This window comes from Ranitomeya variabilis, chromosome 1, assembly GCF_051348905.1.
Source record: "Ranitomeya variabilis isolate aRanVar5 chromosome 1, aRanVar5.hap1, whole genome shotgun sequence".
Lineage (NCBI taxonomy): Eukaryota > Metazoa > Chordata > Amphibia > Anura > Dendrobatidae > Ranitomeya > Ranitomeya variabilis.
The window spans coordinates 397,479,746-397,501,979 of NC_135232.1; the positions used below are offsets into that span (position 1 = coordinate 397,479,746).

The 22,234-nt window shown below is 42.9% G+C and overlaps 1 protein-coding gene across 12 annotated transcripts in view; it reads left to right on the plus strand.

Annotated features, from left to right (window-relative positions):
- Window positions 1-4,930, plus strand: part of SMARCA2 (SWI/SNF related BAF chromatin remodeling complex subunit ATPase 2) — a 403,813-nt gene extending 398,883 nt beyond the window's left edge. For all 12 annotated transcript variants that reach the window (XM_077249116.1, XM_077249118.1, XM_077249115.1 and 9 more), the window contains 2 exons: window positions 3,537-3,673; window positions 3,898-4,930. In XM_077249116.1, coding sequence (XP_077105231.1) covers window positions 3,537-3,673; window positions 3,898-3,933 — 173 coding nt within the window. In that variant the 3' untranslated portion in view covers window positions 3,934-4,930. The remainder of the gene's footprint in view (window positions 1-3,536; window positions 3,674-3,897) is intronic.
- Window positions 4,931-22,234: the final 17,304 nt, after the last annotated feature.

Consider the following 22,234-nt stretch of genomic DNA (forward strand, 5'->3'; position numbering starts at 1 on the left):
AGTGGCCAGTCCACTTTCAGGTAGGTCGGACACGCCGGTGTCAGGTTCCTTCATGGAGTCCGATCGGAGGAATTCGCTATCCTTGCGGACTAATTTGCTCTTGCAGGAAGTACATGGTATCCGCCCCTGCGGATGCCGCTGCAGGTGCTGCCTGGACATCCGGCAATATGGTGCCCTTCCGAAGGACCATTTGCTTAAGACGTGACACGACTTGTCCCCTAGGAAGTCCCACACAGCTTGCCTTCCGAGGGTTTCCGTCAGTTTGTCTCCAACTTGAACCAATTGCTAAGGAGGTCATCGGAGGGACAAGTTCTCTTCTTCCTCAGACTAAACCTCGTTGTTCTCCTCGGACCGCGTGTGCTTTCCCTTATTTTATGAAAGCCTTTATCCAGGTCCTCCTTTCCTTCAAGACATCGGACACTTCTGTTTTTTTGCGAGGGGCGGTTCCATTTTCATTGTATACCTTCCTTTCAGGCTCTCAACTACTTCCAGAGTCTGTGGTAGCAGTTTTGTACATTCTGTGGATCACAGGTTCAGTGCTCTGCCCTTACCTTGCCAAGGTTCTCCATGGCTCTGTTCATCATTCTCGATTCCCTTCCCTTCGTCCTACTCGGACTCATCCTTTGTAGCGTTCTCTCATCACGCTACCGGGTCAGGGCGAGGTGCATCTATCCAGCTAAGGCCCCCTTTTCAGTATAAGGGCTCGGTGTAGAGAGGCCCTCCGGCCTCCAAATCAACGTATACCCGCAAAATCCGGTCAGCTATGTTTAGATTTACCGGGTCAGAGCAGAGCTCCTCCTTCCAGGTTTAAGGCGCACTCTACCCGGGCAGTGGTCACCTCCCGGCGGTGCACATATAGGGCCTCTACCTTGCACCTCTACAGACCGATGATCGGTCCTCCACATGTTCGCGAAACTTCCATGCCTAGCTTAGGCGTATGCCGGCTTAGGTAGGAAGACTTTGCAGGCGACTGTGGTCAGTTCCTCTGACCTAGATTGGAGTTGACTGCTGTTCCCACCCCAGGGACTGCTTTGGGACGTCCCATGGTTCCTGTGTCCCCCAGTGAGAGGCGATAGAGAAAACAGGATTTTTGGTTGCTTACCGTAAAATCTGTTTCTCGGAGCCTTCATTGGGGGATACAGCTCCCTCCCAAGTTGAACAGCTCTGTTTATGGTGTTATACTGTTAACGTTTGAGTTCTTTGAACACTCTTTGAGTGTTTGAAACTGTTAATCTGTGGAGCGCTGCGGAGTTTGTTGGCGCTATATGAATAAAGATTGTTTTTATTACATTATTTTTCTTTCTCTTTACACGTTGCTTCTCCTACTGCTTTCTCACTAACTGAACATCCTACTTCCTGTCGGTGGGGTGTACACTGCAGAGGAGGAGCTAACTTTTTTATTTGCATAGTGTCAGCCTCCTAGTGGCAGCAGCATACACCCATGGTTCCTGTGTCCCCCAATGAAGGCTCCGAGAAACAGATTTTACGGTAAGCAACCAAAAATCCTGTTATTGTGTAACTAGTCCCCTTAATGGTCTTCAATCTGTTATTGTCTGAGTGCTTGTCCTATGCACTGCAATACCACAGCATTGCTGCATATTGTAGAAGTCACGGTCTCCTGTATAGTCTTTCTGGGAAAAATTTAAACTGTAAATTTTAACATAAAGAAAGAAAAAAATGTAAATGCTTGAATCTTTCACATTGCAGCACTTTATCTATAATCCCATTCTTCATACACGTTGGCCACAATAAACAGACTCTGATAACTTTTGTATTAACCCCTTACCGACCTACGCTGTACTATTACTGCGGAGGTCGGTACCCCAGCTTTGATGCGGGCTCTGGCGGTGAGCCCGCACCAAAACTGGGACATGTCAGCTGTTTTGTGCCCGCAATAGCGACGGGTGGAATCGCGATTCACCTGCTGCTATTAACTAGTTAAATGCCGCTGTTAAACACTGATTGCGGCATTTAACCGGCCATCGGGCCGGAAATGAGCGCATCGCCGACCCCCGTCACATGATCGACCACCCTGTGGTCGGCGCTCATAGCAAGTCTGTAATTCAGCTGCATAGGAGCGATCTCACGATCGCTGCTATGTAGCTGAGCCGATCAGGCTATGCCAGCTTCTAGTCTCCCATGGAGGCTATTGAAGCATGGCAAAAGTTAAAAAAAAAAAAAAAAAAAAAAAAAAAAAATTTTGTAAAAAATATGAAAAAAATAAAAAAGTTTAAATCACCCTCCTTTCGCCCCATTCAAAATAAAACAAACAAAAAAATCAAACCTACACATTTTTGGTATCGCCGCGTTCAGAATCGCCTGATGTATCCATAAAAAAAAAAAGCATTAACCTGATCACTAAACAGCGTAGCGAGAAAAAAATTTGAAACGCCAGAATTGTTTTTTTGGTCACCGCGACATTGCATTCAAATGCAATAACGGGCGATCAAAAGAACGTATCTGCACCAAAATGGTATCATTAAAAATGTCAGCTCGGCCACAAAAAATAAGCCCTCAACCGACCCCAGATCACGAAAAATGGAGACGCTACGGGTATCGGAAAATGGCTCAAATTTTTTTTATTTTTTTTATTTAAGCAAAGTTTGGAAATTTTTTTACCACTTAGATAAAACGTAACCTAGACATGTTTGGTGTCTATGAGCTCATAATGACCTGGAGAATCATAATGGCAGGTCAGTTTTAGCATTTAGTGAACCTAGCAAAAAAGCCAAACCAAAAAACAAGTGTGGGATTGCACTTTTTTTGCAATTTCACCGCACTTGGAATTTCTTTCCCGTTTTCTAGTACATGACATGGTAAAACTAATGGTGTCGTTCAAAAGTACAACTCGTCCCGCAAAAAATAAACCCTCACATGGCCATATTAACGGAAAAATATAAACGTTATGGCTCTGGGAAGGAGGGGAGCGAAAAAACGAGAACGGAAAAGGGCAAGGTCTTGAAGGGGTTAAGGCATCTAATATAGTCATTGTGAAGGGAGGGGGTGGAGTAGGGTCACCTGTGACATCTCCTATTGTGATTGGTGGATTCTGTATTATCATCTATGTCCTGCCTCTGCTGATAAAAAGCTTGCTGAAAACTCTTCTAATCTTGCCATTTTCACTCTGGCTAGTAAGGCTATTTTAGATAGATGTCACAGCTGTCCCTGCTCCTCTTCCCTTTGCACGGGCTCATTAGGAAATGATGGCTTCACTTTATTGGTCGTTAACTGAATTACTGTAACTGGGTTACGTAACTTTAGTCGCTGATGTTAATATAATGGAAGTTGGGCATTTATTTTCACTCTTGCCAATTTGGTCTGCCATTTGTCTACAGAGTGATTGAAGTGTACATTACCATATAATAACTCATTATAATAAGGCTCTCGTATACTGTTTTTCTGTTATAGAATAGGTAACCCCAAATATATATTTTTTTCCCCACTCATTTGTCTGATATTGTCCATTTGAATCACAATTGGAATGGTCCTCTTATCAGTCCTCTATTTGTACAGTAATTTTACATTTTCTGCTTTAGCCAAATCTGTAAAGGTGAAAATCAAGCTGAATAAAAAGGATGAAAAGAGTCGAGGAAAAGGAAAGAAACGCCAGAGTCGTGGCAAAGCCAAGCCAGTAGTCAGCGACTATGACAGCGATGAAGATCAAGATGAAATTGTGAGTAGGAACTTTCAGTTGATGATTGGAGCATGTGTAAGCACACAGAAGTAGTAAAATAATGATTTTAAAGAATGAATAAATTCTGGCTGCTTATTACTTGTTGGCTGTATGGGTGATGTCAGTTCATCACATGACTGCTGCATTTGGAAGTCTGGTTTTGTCGTTAAATTATTGTAAAGAAATCACTTTGTGTTAATGTCCATATTTCTTCCCTCCCCTAGGATCAGTCGGAGGGAAGCGGAAGCGATGACGAGTGAACTACATGACTATTGTTTTATGGACAGAATTCTTCATTTTCTAGGCTCAACTCATCTAACTTCATGTTTTTCTAAAAAAGGAAAAATACACAATGGGAATGTTTCTGTATTCATCTAGAAGTGACTGTAGACTAGTGCCAGGCATACATGATCTCATCGTGTAAAAAAAAAAATATATATATATATATAAAGAAACCAACCACACACACAGATTTTGTAACATATTGTGACCAAATGGCCTCCAGTATGAAGCAAGTAACATTTTTTTTGATGGAAAACTGTGGATCAATAGTATAACTTTTGTGAGTCAACTTTAATTTGGAATTTTTCTCTGTGCCTGGTTTGCTATACCATGGTGCAGCTAACGGCTGATATTTTGTAGCAATGAGAACTGGGACAAATAATAAATAGAAGCAACTGGTTATTTTATTTTTCGCCAGGCAATTTTCTTTTACTAGTTTTTTGTTGCTGTGGTTCAGCTTTGTTTTATCCTCTTTTTTTTAATCTTAATTGTGGTACATTTATGCAACTTTCAAGTACTGGTTAACTCTTTTGGTGCTGGAGGAGCCTGCAATTTACTGTTTTGCATGCTGTGGCTCAACTGGCTCTTAAGGTGTTAATATGCGGTAGTTCTTTTCCATATTTTTCCCTTTCTCTCTCTCCATGTCCTTTTTCCTCTCATATTAGAGCAGTTTAAACACAAAAGTTGTTGAAAACATAATAAAGCATATGGCTAATGTAATTCATTTTTTTATTACAATTTCTATTTGTTATGAAGAAGTTTGGTTTAACTTGTTAATTGTTGCAAACTATATCTAATGTAATTGAACATTTAATTTTCCCTTGGCCATTTTTTTTCTCTCTAAATTGACCTTTATCAATGTGGATAATCAGCTTTTTTCCTTAAAGTGTACTTAATCTTTGCTTTCTTTGCACAATGTCTTTGGTTGCAATTCATAAGCCTGAGGCAAATAAAATCCCAGCAATTTTGAGAAAACAGTTTTATTGTGACTTCCTAATGAGGAGAAAACTGCTTCACATTTAATGTTTAATTATTCAGACTCCCACACAGGTTAATGAGCAAGACATCAAGAATCTACATTAATGAGGACATTGTCATTGTCTTCAATTTCTCCCTGGGAGGTTTGTCAGGATGTTTTCCATAAACACTAAATGGCTACAAATACAACATCTAAGATCTCGGGTGTTAACCTTTGTTAATTTTGGCTATTTTCAGGTATTTAAGCACACAACTACCATTAGTGGATGGCAATAGAGTAATTGTGATCCCAGATAGTTCAAAGAGTTTGTCATTATTGGCCATCCTTGGAGAAAACCTAGATGTGAAACGCAAAACCTGATGGTAATTTTATACATGACATGAGTGCAATGAATGCTTAACGCCTCCATGACCTTTGACATAGTTATACGTTATGGCCGAGCAGGAGTGCTTGACCTTTGACTTATAGGTACATAATGGCAATCGTGCAAGGCACAGGAACTGTGCCCGTGCGATCGCTGCCGGTAGCTCACATTACGTGATTGCCGAGCCCTGGCTGTCACAGACAGTACCGAAGCCTCCCTGGCTGTTTAACCCCCAAAATGCTGTGATCAATATCTTTCACAGCATTTGGGGTGCTAGGAGAGGGAGGGGGCTCCCTCTCCCATCCGATCGTTGCCTCCATGATGTCATCACTAGGGCTCAATCATTGTCGACTTCCTGGTCTGCCAGCGACGGTGGCCTGCTTAGACCACGCCAGGAGCATGGTCTTAAGAGGTTTGTCAGTGTAATACTGACCGGTAAAATGCATTGCCGGTGCATTGCAATGCATTATATGAGCGATCAGAGTAATGAAAGTCGAAGTCCCATAGAGGGACTGAGTAAAAATAAAAAAATCACAGTAAAAAAACATGAAAAAACTATTCTACCAATACATATATTTATGCAAAAATAAAATAAAGTACACATTTGGTGTTGCTGCGTCCAGAATTACCCAACCTATAAAAATGTCACACTAGTTAACCCCTTCAGTGAACACCGTAAAAACATAAGTGGCAATTATGCTCTTTCATCATACCGCTGAACAAAGTGGAATAAAACACCATCAAAACATTGAATTGAAATAAAAATGGTATAGCTGAAATCGTCATCTGATACCGCAAAAAAACAAGCCAACATACAGCTTCATCAGCGGAGAAATAACAAAAGCTATAGCTCTCAGAATATAGCGATTCAAAAACAATTTTTTCCTATAAAATAGTTTATGTAAAAGTGCTAAAGCATAACTATATATATAAATCTAGCATCTCTGTAATCGTGCTGACTCGAAGAAGAGTCATCTAATCATTTATACCGAATGAGGAACAACGTAAAAAAACAAAAGCAATTCTCAACCTGATGTTGATTTGTTAATTCTGCCTATAAGATCACAGTAAGCCTCGGCTTTCATATATATTACGCTGAGCGCTTACACCGTGGTTTCCATGTAAATATCTGAAATATGTCATTCAGGCGGAGCCCCTAGTGGTAGATTGCCAGTAATGAGGCAGATGGAGACACTTTGGACTCTGTCTGTCCTATGATTCAGCGGTGTCTGTCTTTTTAGGCATGCATAAAACAGTGTTTTATGCATGCCCCAGCTTTGTGCAACTTTGAAAGGAAGGACACTGCTGACCAAAGGCCAGACACAGTCCACAGTAACTACTTCTTCATAGTAAATGGAGAAGCCAGGGGTTTCATCTGAACCACGTCATTCGGAGTTTTAGATGGAAGTCCCTATGTAAGTGCTCAGTGTAGAGCGTAGGATAAATGTGATCCATAATGCTATGTAAAATGTTCCCAATAAAAGCTTCAACTCAATCTACAAAGAAAGCATGTCCCCACTCAAGTCTGTCATCCGTCAATGGAAATATAGGAGTTTTCGACATTACAGGTAGCTAAAAGGCTATGAAAAAGCTCTATTCTCCTCGTCCCCCAAAAGAAATCCAGCCAATTGTATGCTCCCAAATCGGGGATTTTCCCTTCTGAGCCCCAGTGTGCCTAAACCACGTTTAGCATCCACATGTTTGGCATTTCTGTAGCGATGAGGGTCCATTTAATTTATGGGGTGCGTGTTACCAGAATCATGAGCAGTGGACAATGTACTGGGCACTTCAATATATGGGTATTACAATGGCAAATTTTCAATACATCACTCAGCAACTGCTGCTATTTTCTGGAAAACACCCATAGTCAAAATCGTCACTACACTTGTAGATAAATTCCTAGTGGGGTGCAATTTGCAAAATGGGGTCACTTCAGCAGGGATTCTGCTGTTCTGGAAGTTAGGGGCTCTGTACATGGAGTTCTATAATTGTTCTCCAAAAGTCAAATAGCAATCCTTCCTGCCCGAGCCTCGCCAAGTAATATTGTACAGCCACATATGTGGTATTGCCATGTTCAACAAATTGTATGACTTATTTTGGTTCCATTACTACCCATTTTCCCATGTGCAAATGCAAAATCTGGGGCTAAAACAACATTTTTGTGGTAAAAATGTAATTCATTTTTCTTTACCGCTCAATGGTATAAAATTCTGTGACACACATGGTGGTGTCACTATGATCACTGAACCCCTAGATGAATTCATTAAGAGGTGTTGTTTGTAAAATGGGGTCTTATGGTGGTTTCTGTTGTCCTGGCATCTCAGGGGCTCTGCCAATGTGAAATGGCACCCTCAAACCATTCCAGCCAAATCTAAACTCCCTTCTGGGCTTTGCACTGTGCCTCAGATGTAGTTTTTGTTATACATTAACATACACAGAAGATACAGCGTAACAAATTGTACAGGCGCTTGTACCTTCTGAGCTCTGCCGTTTGCCCACACAGTAGATTCCACCACATATGGGGGTATCTCTGTAGTCAGGTGAAATCACACAACAGATTTTGGGGTCCTTTTTCTACTGTTACCCTTATGAAAAGAAAAAATTGGGACTAAAGCAACATTATTTGCAGGAAAAATGTATGTTTTAATTTTCACAGCTCAACCTTATAAAATTCTGTGGCGCACCTGTGGGTTCAGGGTGCTCACTACACCTTTAGATAAGTTACTTGGTTTCCAAAACGTGGTCGCTTGTGGGTAATCTCCACTGTTTAGGCACATCAAGGACTCTGTAAATGCCACATCGTGTTCGCTATCTATCCCAGACAATTTTGCGTTCCAATAGCCAAATGATGGTCTTTCCCTTTCGAGCCCTGCCATATTACCAAACAGATAGTAGATAGCCCAAATGTGTTGGAAAATAACTATGTACTCTGGAGAAACTGCACAACACATAGTACTGTGCATTTTCTATTCGCCACGACAGCACCCACTAGAGAGAGGGGATCCGCCCCTAGGAACAGGAAACCTACAGAGAGATAAAAGGGGCGGCCCCCCCTCGCTCCTCAGTTGGTTTCCTGTTCCTAAGGGGAACCCACAGAGAAGACTCTATGGACTTGTTAAGAAGAGGAAAACTCGCCTGGATGCCGCCTGTGCGTCTCTGCTGAGCGACAGGGGCTCCAGAGCGAGTAGACAGTCGGGGGTTCCTGCTGGTTCCCCCCTCATCTGCTGCGGTCTGCTGGGAGGCCTGAAGTTAACAACGATCTCCCTGCTGGGACATCGTTGTAGGGGATGACCGGTGGAGCGGTGTACCTGGTCTGACCCGGACCTGAGCCAGGTAAACGGTGCCCTCCGGATGATGTGGAGCGGTCGTCGACTATCCCCCGGTCCCTCAGGTATGGCGGCGACATGGTGCGGGAGTAGCGCTCTCAGAGAGACGCCGGCGCATGCGCGGTACAGCCGAATCCCGGATGTAGTCCCCTGAACCTCTGAAGTCGGCGTTCTATTTCCGGGGGAACCGCCATGTTGGATTCTTCTAGGCGGTTTTTGTCCCCCTGACGCTACACTGGATCTGAGCAGGTATAATAATAAAAAATTAAAAAAAAGGGAACGGCAGGAAAGGGTGTGGTTGAAAAGTCCCTGCACTATAAATTGCATTTTAGCAGTGCAGAGAGCACGCTATCATGTCGTCCCAAGAGGAAGTCTGTGAGCGCCCTATGGAGGAGCCACTAGTACCCGGTGGTGAAACCAGAAATGGGAGTAGTGGACACTCGAAAAAGAGTGACTCCACTGACAAATCGGGAAGGAAGTCGTCCCGTTCCACACCCCAGGCCAAACAAACCCAGCAATCGGCAAAGAGGACGGGGAAAACCAAGCACAGTGTGCTATATGTACTGAGCCCCTGCCTGACTCTTATCTTAAAAAGCTGTGTCAGGCTTGTATAGACAGCACCTTGCGGCAGGAGGAATCCGTTAAGATGAATGAGATACAGCTTATAATTCGTGAAGAGCTTCAGTCGTTAGGAAGTGGTCCCTCCGTAAATATTGAAAGGAGAAGTAGGAGAGTGTCCTCGCCTAAAGCGGACACATCAGCAGAAAGTGGGGAGGTGGACTCAGATGTCTCTCAATTGTCTGGTTCATCAGATGAAGAGGACTATGTCTGTTTTCCTATTGATGGCGTTAACAACTTGGTTAAGTCAGTAAGGAGTACGATGGGGTTGTCTGAGTCAAAAGAACCCCAAACGCCACAGGAGGTTATGTTCGCTGGTCTCTCTCAGCGAAAAGGCCACGTATTTCCGGTAAACCAGGCCATAAAAGACCTCGTTAAGAAAGAATGGAGTAAGGGACAAAAGGGGTTTGTGCCAATATCCTGTAAGAGACGCTACCCCTTCGATGACGAGGATTTTAATTCCTGGGCTAAAATACCAAAAGTTGATGCGGCTGTGGCGTCTACATCTCGCCGTTCTTCTTTACCTGTGGAGGATGCAGGTTCGTTATCCGATCCCATGGATAGAAAATCAGACGCACTTCTTAAAAAATCGTGGGAAGCCTGTGTCACTGCTTTCAAGCCAGCAATCTCAGCCACGTGTACTAGCAGGTCTATGCTAGTTTGGCTAGAGCAGCTGGTTCAAAATATCAAGAGTGGTGTGTCCAGGGAGAAATTACGTGCGTCTATTCCCTTGATTAAGGGTGCTGTGGCTTTTATATCTGATGCCTCAGTAGATTGTCTCCACCTGGTGGCCAGGACAGCTAACCTCTCCAATACTGCTCGGCGAGCATTATGGCTAAAGAGCTGGAAGGGGATGCCCAGTCTAGATCCAAATTGTGTGCCATACCCTGTCAGGAAGGGCATTCAGGAAGCCATCATTTGGCAGGAAGGGAGGCTTTAAGGACCAATGGAGAAACAAAGAGTTCAGGCAGAAGGGCAATTTATTCAACAAGCGTCCCTTCAGACCAGAAAAATTCCGGGAACCCTATTCCACCAGTGGGCGGTAGACTTCTGGGATTTATTAATCAGTGGAGGAAGATAACTGTTAATCCATGGGCCATAAATTTGATATCTTCAGGCCTCACCCTAGACTTTATCCGAACACCTCCGGACTCCTTCCTGCTCACCTCCCTAAAATCCAGACTACAGCAAGAGGCACTGGAAATTGAAATTAAGTCCCTTTTGGCCAAACGGGTCTTAATAGAGGTTCCGTCGTCTCAAATAGGGAAGGGGTTCTACTCCCCCTTGTTTCTGATTACTAAACCTGACGGATCCTTTAGAACTATATTTAATTTAAGAAAGCTGAACACCTTCATTAAACCCAGAGCATTTAAAATGGAATCCATTCGGTCAGCCATTAAAAATTTGTTCCCTAACTGTTACATGGTAGTACTGGATCTTAAAGATGCTTATTACCATCTTCCTATACACCAGTCACACCAGCGGTTTCTTTGGGTAGCAGTTTTTATAGATGGTCAAGTTCGTCATCTACAATACAGGGCAATGCCCTTTGGCCTATCTACAGGTCCTTCTCAAAAAATTAGCGTATAGTGTTAAATTTCATTATTTACCATAATGTAATGATTACAATTAAGCTTTCATATATTATAGATTCATTATCCACCAACTGAAATTTGTCAGGTCTTTTATTGTTTTAATACTGATGATTTTGGCATACAACTCCTGATAACCCAAAAAACCTGTCTCAATAAATTAGCATATCAAGAAAAGGTTCTCTAAATCTTCTGAATCAACTAATTAACTCTAAACACATGCAAAAGATACCTGAGGCTTTTAAAAACTCCCTGCCTGGTTCATTATTCAAAACCCCCATCATGGGTAAGACTAGCGACCTGACAGATGTCAAGAAGGCCAGTCATTGACACCCTCAAGCAAGAGGGTAAGACCCAGAAAGAAATTTCTCAACAAATAGGCTGTTCCCAGAGTGCTGTATCAAGGCACCTCAATGGTAAGTCTGTTGGAAGGAAACAATGTGGCAGAAAACGCTGTACGAGAAGAGGTGACCGGACCCTGAGGAAGATTGTGGAGAAGGACCGATTCCAGACCTTGGGGAACCTGAGGAAGCAGTGGACTGAGTCTGGTGTGGAAACATCCAGAGCCACCGTGCACAGGCGTGTGCAGGAAATGGGCTACAGGTGCCGCATTCCCCAGGTAAAGCCACTTTTGAACCATAAACAGCGGCAGAAGCGCCTGACCTGGGCTACAGAGAAGCAGCACTGGACTGTTGCTAAGTGGTCCCAAGTACTTTTTTCTGATGAAAGCAAATTTTGCATGTCATTCGGAAATCAAGGTGCCAGAGTCTGGAGGAAGACTGGGGAGAAGGAAATGCCAAAATGCCTGAAGTCCAGTGTCAAGTACCCACAGTCAGTGATGGTGTGGGGTGCCATGTCAGCTGCTGGTGTTGGTCCACTGTGTTTCATCAAGGGCAGGGTCAATGCAGCTAGCTATCAGGAGATTTTGGAGCACTTCATGCTTCCATCGGCTGAAATGCTTTATGGAGATGAAGATTTCATTTTTCAGCACGACCTGGCACCTGCTCACAGTGCCAAAACCACTGGTAAATGGTTTACTGACCATGGTATTACTGTGCTCAATTGGCCTGCCAACTCTCCTGACCTGAACCCCATAGAGAATCTGTGGGATATTGTGAAGAGAAAGTTGAGAGACGCAAGACCCAACACTCTGGATGAGCTTAAGGCCGCTATTGAAGCATCCTGGGCCTCCATAACATCTCAGCAGTGTCACAGGCTGATTGCCTCCATGCCACGCCGCATTGAAGCATTCATTTCTGCCAAAGGATTCCCGACCAAGTATTGAGTGCATAACTGAACATTATTATTTGATGGTTTTTTTGTTTGGTATTAAAAAACACTTTTATTTGATTGGTCGGGTGAAATATGCTAATTTATTGAGACAGGTTTTTGGGGTTATCAGGAGTTGTAGGCCAAAATCATCAGTATTAAAACAATAAAAGACCTGACAAATTTCAGTTGGTGGATAATGAATCTATAGTATATGAAAGTTTAATTGTAATCATTACATTATGGTAAATAATGAAATTTAACACTATATGCTAATTTTTTGAGAAGGACCTGTATGGCTCCAAGGGTTTTTACTAAATTACTGTTGGAGGTAATGTCCTTTCTGCGATTAAAGGACACACTGGTCATTCCATATCTGGATGATCTCCTAATTGTGGGAAAAAATGCCTTACAGTGTGAGCAAAGGTTGGAGGAAGCGGCGTTTTCTTTACAAACGCTTGGCTGGATTGTCAACTGGGAAAAATCCAGACTCCAACCTGTTACTTGTCAGAAATATGTCACTGAGAAGTGCCATGTCGTTGCTAGGTTCACTGACTTCATGTATCCCTGCAGTTAAATGGGCGCAGTTTCATACCAGGCAGCTCCAGAAATTTATATTACAGGAGGACATTAGAAGTCGAGGACATTTGGATCAGACAGTTTTTCTAACGTCAGAAGTAGTACACTCCCTTAGGCTACGTTCACATTTGCGGTCAGCGCCGCAGCGTCGGGCGCCGCAGCGGCGCCGCATGCGTCATGCGCCCCTATATTTAACATGGGGGTGCATGGACATGCGTTGTGCTGCGTTTTGCGCCGCATGGCCGCAAGCGTTGGACGCAAGAAACGCTTCAAGTTGCATTTTTTTTGCGTCCAACTTTCGGCCAAAAAGGACGCATGCGGCGCAAAACGCAGCGTTTTAGCGTGCGTTTTGCCGCGTTTTTGTTTGCGTTGTGCGCTGCGGCGCTGACGCTGCGGCGCACAACGCAAATGTGAACGTAGCCTTACATGGTGGTTAACCCCTTCCCGACATGTGACGGAATAGTACGTCACATGTCGGGACCCCCGCTTTGATGTGCGCTCCGGCGGTGAGCGCACATCAAAGTCGCGACATGTCAGCTGTTTTTTACAGCTGACATGTGCGCGCAATAGCGGCGGGTGAAATCGCGATCACCCGCCGCTATTAACTAGTTAAATGCCGCTGTCAAACTCAGACAGCGGCATTTAACTACCGCATCCGGCCGTGCGGCCGGATATGAGCGCATCGCCGACCCCCGTCACATGATCGGAGGTCGGCGATGCTTGTACATTGTAACCATAGAGGTCCTTGAGACCTCTATGGTTACTGATCGCCGGTAGCTGTGAGCGCCACCCTGTGGTCGGCGCTCACAGCACACCTGCAATTCTACTACATTGCAGCGAACAGCAGATCGCTGCTATGTAGCAGAGGCAATCGTGCTGTGCCTGCTTCTAGCCTCCCATGGAGGCTATTGAAGCATGGTAAAAGTTAAAAAAAAAAAGTAAAAAAAAATGTGAAAAAAATAAAAAAAATATAAAAGTTTAAATCACCCCCCTTTCGCCCCAATCAAAATAAATCAATAAAAAAAAAACCCAACCTACACATATTTGGTATCGCCGCGTTCAGAATCGCCCGATCTATCAATAAAAAAAAGCATTAACCTGATCGCTAAACGGCGTAATGAAAAAAAAAATCGAAACGCCAGATTTACGTTTTTTTGGTCGCCACGACATTGCATTAAAATGCAATAACGGGCGATCAAAAGAACGTATCTGCACCAAAATGCTATCATTAAAAATGCCAGCTCGGCACGCAAAAAATAAGCCCTCACCCGACCCCAGATCACGAAAAATGGAGACGCTACAGGTATCGGAAAATGGCGCAATTTTATTTATTTATTTTTTTGCAAAGTTTGGAATTTTTTTTCACCACTTAGGTAAAAAAGAACCTAGTCATGTTAGGTGTCTATGAACTCGTACTGACCTGGAGAATCATAATGGCAGGTCAGTTTTAGCATTTAGTGAACCTAGCAAAATAGGCAAGCAAAAAACAAGTGTGGGATTGCACTTTTTTTGCAATTTCACTGCACTTGGAATTTTTTTCCCGTTTTCTAGTACACGACATGGTAAAACCAATGATGTCGTTCAAAAGTACAACTCGTCCCGCAAAAAATAAGCCCTCACATGGCCATATTGACAGAAAAATAAAAAAGTTATGGCTCTGGGAAGGAGGGGAGCGAAAAACGAAAACGGAAAAACGGAAAAAGCTCCGGGGGTGAAGGGGTTAAATTGGGAAAATCTTTCGTAAGGGGTATTATGGGTTATCACTCCTTCTAGTGTAGTGACCACAGATGCTAGTCTTGAAGGCTGGGGGGGCACATTTTCGGGATCAGGTGGTTCAGGGTCTTTGGTCCAGATCAGAATCTGATAAATCCTCTAATGTTAAAGAATTAAAAGCCATATATTATTCCCTACTCCACTTTCTTCCCCAGCTACGAGGCACTCACACAAGGGTCCTCTCAGGCCACCGCAGAGGTGTTGTCGATCTGAACCATCAAGGAGGTACACGATCAGACACTCTCATGGAAGTCACATCAGACATCATGATGTTAGCCGAAAATCATCTGTTGTCCTTGTCAGCGGTGCACATCAGAGGCATAGACAACTTTTGTGCCGATTTCCTCAGCCGTCACACCCTTCATCAAGGGGAATGGATGCTCAACAGGAGAATTTTCAGATTGATAACAACCCGGTGGGGCATACCTCAAATAGACCTATTTGCAACAAGGTCCAACCGTCAGGTCAAAACATTTGCTTCTCTGTGCAGACTAGACAACCCGGACATATTCGATGCCCTTCAGGTGCCATGGACATTCGACTTAGCTTATGCATTTCCTCCATGGGATCTATTACCAATCGTAATAAGAAAAATAAGGGAGGAAGGGGCAAGAGTTCTGTTGATAGCCCCGTTTTGACCCAAAAGACCATGGTTTTCATGGCTCAGGGCGATGTCAACTACAGACCCTTGGATTCTGCCTCAGACCAAGGACCTGCTGTCTCAGGTACCGTTTTTCCATCCTCAAGTAAAAGGCATGAATCTGACTGTCTGGAATTTGAGAGGCAATTAATAAATCTAAGAGGATTTTCTAGTGGATTGGTAGATACCCTCATGAAGAGTAGAAAGCCTTCTACTACCAAAATTTACGTCAGGGTCTGGAGAAAATTTCTGGAGTTCCATAAAACACAACTTTCTTCTGAGGTGCCTATATTTTCAATATTAGAATTCTTGCAAAAAGGGCTTGAATTGGGGCTCTCTGTAAACACTCTGAAAGTTCAAGTTTCAGCTCTAGGGGCTCTCTTCAGTTATGATATCGCAGGTGATAGGTGGATATCCCGTTTTATATCTGCATGTGAGCGGTCAAAACCAATAAATATAACACAGGTGCCTCAGTGGGATCTACCTTTGGTCCTGGATGCATTGACACAGAGCCCGTTTGAGCCTCTACATACAGCCTCCTTAAAGAACATCTCGTTAAAAACGATATTATTAGTGGCATTGGTATCTGCTAGGAGAGTAAGCGATTTACATGCCTTATCAATAGATCCTCCATTTTTATCGGTGACACCTGATAGGTTAATTTTGAAGACAGACCCATCTCCCTAAAGTGGCCACTAGTTTTCATAGATCTCAGGAGATCTTATTACCTACCTTTTATAAGAACCACTCATCTCCAGAAGAAGTAAGACTTCATACCCTAGATGTTAAAAGAGCTGTTCTAGCCTATTTAGAGAGAACTAGGGACTGGAGGAAGAGTAGGGCTCTCTTTGGGTCTTTCCAGGGTAAAACCAAAGGTTCCAGAGTCACAAAGAACACGCTATCACGCTGGATCAGAGACGCCATAATCCTAGCGTATAAAGCTGGAGGAAGAGATCCTCCGATGCATGTAGGAGCACACTCCACAAGAGCCTTGTCGACTTCCTGGGCAGAAAGGGCGAACGTACCAATAGACCTTATATGTAAGGCTGCAACCTGGTCTTCGCCTAGTACCTTCTATAAGCACTATAGATTAGACCTATCTGCTGCTTCTGATCTAACCTTTGGGGTTTCGGTTCTTAACTCGGTTAACCCACCCAATTTATAGTCTCTGTAAATCTCTCTAGTGGGTGCTGTCGTGGCGAATAGCAAATACCGGATTACTCACCGGTAGTGCTCTTTTATAGAGCCCACGACAGCACCCATTCACATCCCTCCCTTTTCCTTTATTTAGTTGCACGTGGTGCCTTGGTAAGGAGGTGTAAATAATAGTATAATACAGTATAAGGTTGTAAATATGTATATATGTCTGAACCTGTTAACTAAAACCTGGCGGCGGTTCCTCCTATTCTCTGTAAAACAACTGAGGAGCGAGGGGGGGCCACCCCTTTTATCTCTGTAGGTTTCCTGTTCCTAGGGGCGGATCCCCGCTCTCTAGTGGGTGCTGTCGTGGGCTCTATAAAAGAGCATTACCGGTGAGTAATCCGGTATTTTCTCCTGTTACCCTTCTGAAAATGCAAAGTTTGGAATTAAAGCAATATTTTTGTGGGAAAGCGTAACATTTTTCCTTCCATGTTATATTTAACTCATGTGCAGCCCCTAAAGGGTTAATAAACCTCTTGAGCGAGCTTTTGAGCATTTTGAGGGGCTTATGTGACGTAAAATATCCAAAAGTGGCACCATTTTAAAAACTGCACCCATCAGTCAGTTCAAATGTGATGTGTCGATAAAAAAAATAAAAATTTGGTTTTGTAAATTTTGCTGGAAAAAATAGAAATTGCTGATTAATTTTTAACCTTTCTAACTTACAAACAAAAAAAAAATTGAAAATGATGCTGATGTAAAATAGTGGTAAGTGTTATTTATTAACTATTTTGTGTGATTATAACCATCTGGTTAAACGGCATTAAAAGTTTGAAATTTGCTGAATTTTCCTTTTTTTTTTTCGTCATTTTCTATTTTTTGCATAAATAAATGCAAATCATCTCGACCTAAATTAACTAAAAAAGTACAATGTGCCGCAAAAAAAATCACTGGGATACGTTGAATTGTTCCAGAGTTTTAACCTCATAAAGCGACACTCCGAATTCCGAATTCAAAAAATTGACCTCTTAGGAAGGTGAAAACGGGCTTGGATGTGAAGGGGTTAAATACAAAAAAAAAATCAAAGCATATCTGAAAAGGGAACTTAAACCCCTTTACCCCCGAAGGTGGTTTGCATGTTAATGATCAGGCCATTTTTTTCAATTCTGACCACTGTCCCTTTATTTGGTTATAACTCTTCTGTGGATCACGGTGATTCTGAGATTTTCGTGACATATTGCACTTCATGATAGTGGTAAAATTTATTTGATATGACAAGTTTATTTGTGAAAAAAAATAAAAAATTTGGCCAAAATTTTGAAAGTTTCACAATTTTCCAACTTTGAATTTTCATGCCCTTAAATCACAAAACACAAAATAGTTAATAAATATAATTTCCCACATGTCTACTTTACATCAGCACAATTTGGGAACAATATTTTTTTGTTTGTTAGGGAGTTATAAGGGTTTAAAGTTACCAGCAATTTCTCATTTTTACAACAAAATTGACAAAACCATTTTTTTAGGGACCACATCACATTCGAAGTCATTTTGAGTGGTCTATATGACAGAAAAAATACTCAAAAGTGACACCATTCAAAAAATTGTACCCCTCAAGGTGCTCAAAACCATATTCAATAAGTTTATTAACCCTTGAGGTGCTTCACAGGAATTTTTGGAATGTGGGGGGAAAAAAAGAACATTTAACTTTTTATTCTCAAAAAAATTATTGATCCAAATTTTTTTTTTATTTTGATAAGGGTAGCATGAAAAAATGGACCCCAAAATTTGCTGTGTAACTTCTCCTGAGCATGCCGATATGAGGGAGAAAATCACTGTTTGGGCTCACGACAGAGCTTGGAAGGGAAGGAGCGCCATTTGACTTTTTGAATGCAAAATTTCCTGGAAAAATTGGTGAATGCCATGTCTCGCTTGGAGAGCCTCTGATGTGCCTAAACAGTGAAAATCCCCCACAAGCGACACCATTTTGGAAACTAGACCCCTCAGGGAACTGATCTAGATGTGTGGTGAGCACACTGAAGCCTCAGGTGCTTGACAGAAGTTTATAACGTTGAGCGGTAAAATTAACCCTTTTACCCCCGAGGGTGGTTTGCACGTTAATGACCAGGCCAATTTTTACAATTCTGACCACTGCCCCTTTATGAGATAGTAACTCTGGAACGCTTCAACGGATGTTGGTGATTCTTAGATTGTTTTTTCGTGACATATTGTACTTCACTTTAGTGGTAAAATTTCTTCGATATAACTTGGTTTATTTGTGTAAAAAATCAGAAATTTGGCGAAAATTTTGCAATTTTCTTACTTTTAATTTTTACGCCCTTAAAACAGAGAAATATGTCACACAAAATAGTTAATAAATAACATTTCCAACATGTCTACTTTACATCAGCCTAATTTTGGAAACATTTTTTTTTGTTATAAGGGTTAAAAGTTGACCAGCGAATTCTCATTTTTACAACAAAATTTAGAGAACCATTTTTTAAGGGACCACCTCACATTTGAAGTCCCTTTGAGGGGTCTATATGGCCGAAAATAGCCAAAATTTACACCATTCTAAAAACTGCACCCCTCAAGCTGAGCAAAACCACATTCAAGAAGGTTATTAACTCTACAGGTGTTTCACATGAGCAGAAGCAACATGGATGGAAAAAATGAACATTTAACTTTTTAGTCACAAAAATGATCTTTTAGCAACAATTTTGTTTATTTTCACAAGGTTAAAATGAGAAAATGGACAGATTAAGTTATTGTACAATTTCGTTTTGGCACACAGCAGAGCTCGGAAGGGAAGGAGCGCAGTTTGACTTTTTCAAGCTGGAATTGAGATGGGATGCCATGTCGCATTTGGAGAGCCCCTGATGTGCCTAAACAGTGGAAACCCTCCACATGTAACCCCATTTTGTTAACTAGACCCCCCCAAGGAACACTTCTAGATGTGTGGTGAGCACTTTGACCCCCCAACTGTTTCACTAAAGTTTAGAACGCCCGGGCGTGAAAATAAAAAAATATTTTTTCCACAAACATGATTTTTAGTCCCCAGTTTTTTATTTTCCCAAGGGTAAAAGGAGAAATCGGACCCCAAACGTTGTTCAATTTGTCCTTAGTATGGTGGTACCCCATATGTGGAAGAAAGAGCGTCATGTTTCGTTTGCAGAGCCCTGATGTGCCTAAACAGTGGAAATTCCCACTAGTCACCCCATTTTGGAAACCAGACCTCATAAGGAACTTATCTAGATGAGTGGTGAGAACTTTGAACTCCCAAGTGTTTCACGAAAGTTTATAATGCCCGGGCGTGCAAGAAAAAAAAACATTTTTATTAAAAAAAAATGATTTTTTTTTTTAACCTCCAATTTATTTTCCCAAGGGTAACAGGAAAAAGTGGACCCCAAAAGTTTTTGTCCAATTTGTCCTGAGTACGCTGATACCCCATATGTGGGAGAAAACTGTTGGGCACACGTTGGGGCTCGGAAGAGAAGTAGTGACGTTTTGGAATGCAGACTTTGATGGAATGGTCTGTGAGTCATGAATGTGTCAGGTTCCATTTGCAGAGCCTCTGATGTGCCTAAACAGTAGAAACCCCCCCACAAGTGACCCCATTTTGGAAACTAGACCCCCAAGGAACTTATCTAGATGTGCCCCCTTTTTGGAACTAATCTGTTTCCTGTTATGTAAATTTAAGTAAATTAGTAGTGCATGGAGGTGTGGCACAGTTTGTAGCAATCTTTCATACACAGGCCAGGTTTTTCAGGGCAGGTGTCGCATTGATAAGTGGTGTCCTTGCGTATTCCCCTTCTGTAACACATTCGGCACCTTTTTTGCGGCTTACCTTTTTTTCAGGTTGGTGGGACCACCCCCTTGAAATGCTGATCTGGTAAGATACGAGCACCTTCAGTTCCGGAAGTACTGGGGCCCGCTCCTTCTAAGTGTCAAATATCCGGGCCTTAACCACTACCTCCTGGAAATGAAGGTATGACATATTGGTGTGGCCTGCACATCGTGACAGCAGGAAAGTGTTGAGCATTGCCATTTGTACAATGTTCACGGCCAGCTTTTTGTACCACACCTTGGCCTTTCTCAAAGCACTGTACTGTTGGAGGAGTTAATCAGAATGATCAACGCCCCCCCATGTTTTTGTTGTACCCCAGTACACAGTTCGATTTGCTGACCTGTGCAGATGTACCTCGTACAGTGCTGAGGGTGCTGCCATCACCGTGTTTGGTGGTCAAGAGAATTACATCCCTCTTGGCCTTGTACTTGACCACCAGCAGGTGATCGCTACATTGGGCTCTGCTGTCACCCCTTCTGAGCATCTGCCCAAGTAGCGTTTTTGGGAGGCCTCTCTGATTTTTGTGGACAGTACCGCAGGCTGTGGTACTTTGTGCAGAGAGAGATTTGAAGAGTGGATGCTGGTATAAAAGTTATCGGTGTAGAAGCGATAACCTTTATCCAGCAGAGGGTGCACCAAATCCCACACAATTTTCCCACTCCTAGGACGGGGACATTCAGGGGGTTCAATCCTGGTGTCCTTTCCTTCGTAAACTCTAAACCTGTGGGTGTACCCTGAGGTACTCTCGCAAAGCTTATAGAGTTTAATTCCGTACCTGGCCCTCTTGCTGGGTACTTACTGACAGAATTTGAGCTTTCCCTTAAAATGAACTAAGGACTCATCCATGCAAATGTCCCTTTGGGGCAAGTGCACTTCAAACTTTTTGTTGAAGTGTTCAATAACCAGTCGAACTTTGAGCAAATGGTCAAAGTTTGGGTCATCTCGTGGGGGCACACTGCATTATTGGTATAATGCAGGAATTTGTGGATGGCCTCAAAACGCATCCGGTCCATGACCATTCGGGACACTGGAGTGTAGTATAAAACATCAACACTCCACAATATTGCCGAAGTTCTGGCTTCCTCAGGATCCCCATGTGAAGGACCAGCCCCAAAACTGCATCATTTCAACTACGTCTACAGGAAACCAGTTAGAAAATGAACCCGGGTTTTGTGTCAAAAATTGACGAGCATATAAATTAGTTTGGCCCATCATGAGGTTAACAAAATTTTCAGAGAAAAAGACTTTGAAAAAGTCTATTTCTGTGAGGCCAGTGGTGTCAAACTTGATTCCTTATTTTGCCACAAAATCAGGAATCGGTACCTCGTAATTTTCAGGGGGCGAGGTCCATTCGGGGTCCACAATGGGGTGCGCTGGTTCATCTTCTGGAATGGTGGGCGCTGCCTCATCTTCTGTCCTGGGACAGCTGCGTGGCAGTTCCACAGGACCCAAGGAGGATGAGGATGAAGAAAAATATCTGAAAAATAAATGTGGGATCCTCTCCCTCGCTATCAGTGTCGGAGGTAAGGAAAGCATATGCCTCCTCCACTGAATAGCGCTGTTGGGGCGAACGTGACGGGCGGGACATTTTTTTTTTTTTTTATGAATATGGTGCTTGTGTTAAGTACTTTATTTTTAACTGTTTGTGTGGGGGGGATAGTGTTTGGTGTAAACTTTTGTCTGAAATGGAAAATCTAAAAAAAAAAAAAAGCAACCAGGCAGAAAAAAATGCCTGTGAAAAGAAAACTGTAAAACAGCAGGCACGAGCTCTGATGAGTGAACTGTTTTACTTATCAAAGTTTGGCGACTGCTGGATGTGCGCAGTGGTGTGGCGCAAGGGGGAGTGAGAAAGAAAAGTGTGAAACAGCAGGCACAAGCTCTGATAAGTGAACTGTCACTTATCAAAGTTTGGCGGCTGCTGGATGTGCGCACGGGGTGACGCAAGGGGGGTGAAAAAGAAAAATGGAAAACCGGCACGAGCTCTGATAAGTGAACTGCCTCACTTATCAAAGTTCGGCGACTGCTGGATGTGTGCACGGAGGTGGCGCAAAGGGGGGTGAGAAAAAGAAAAGCAAGCACGGTGAACTGCCAATGGAGGTGGCGCAAAGAGAGGGAAAGGGAAGGGGGATTGGGGTGGATGAAGAGAGATCGG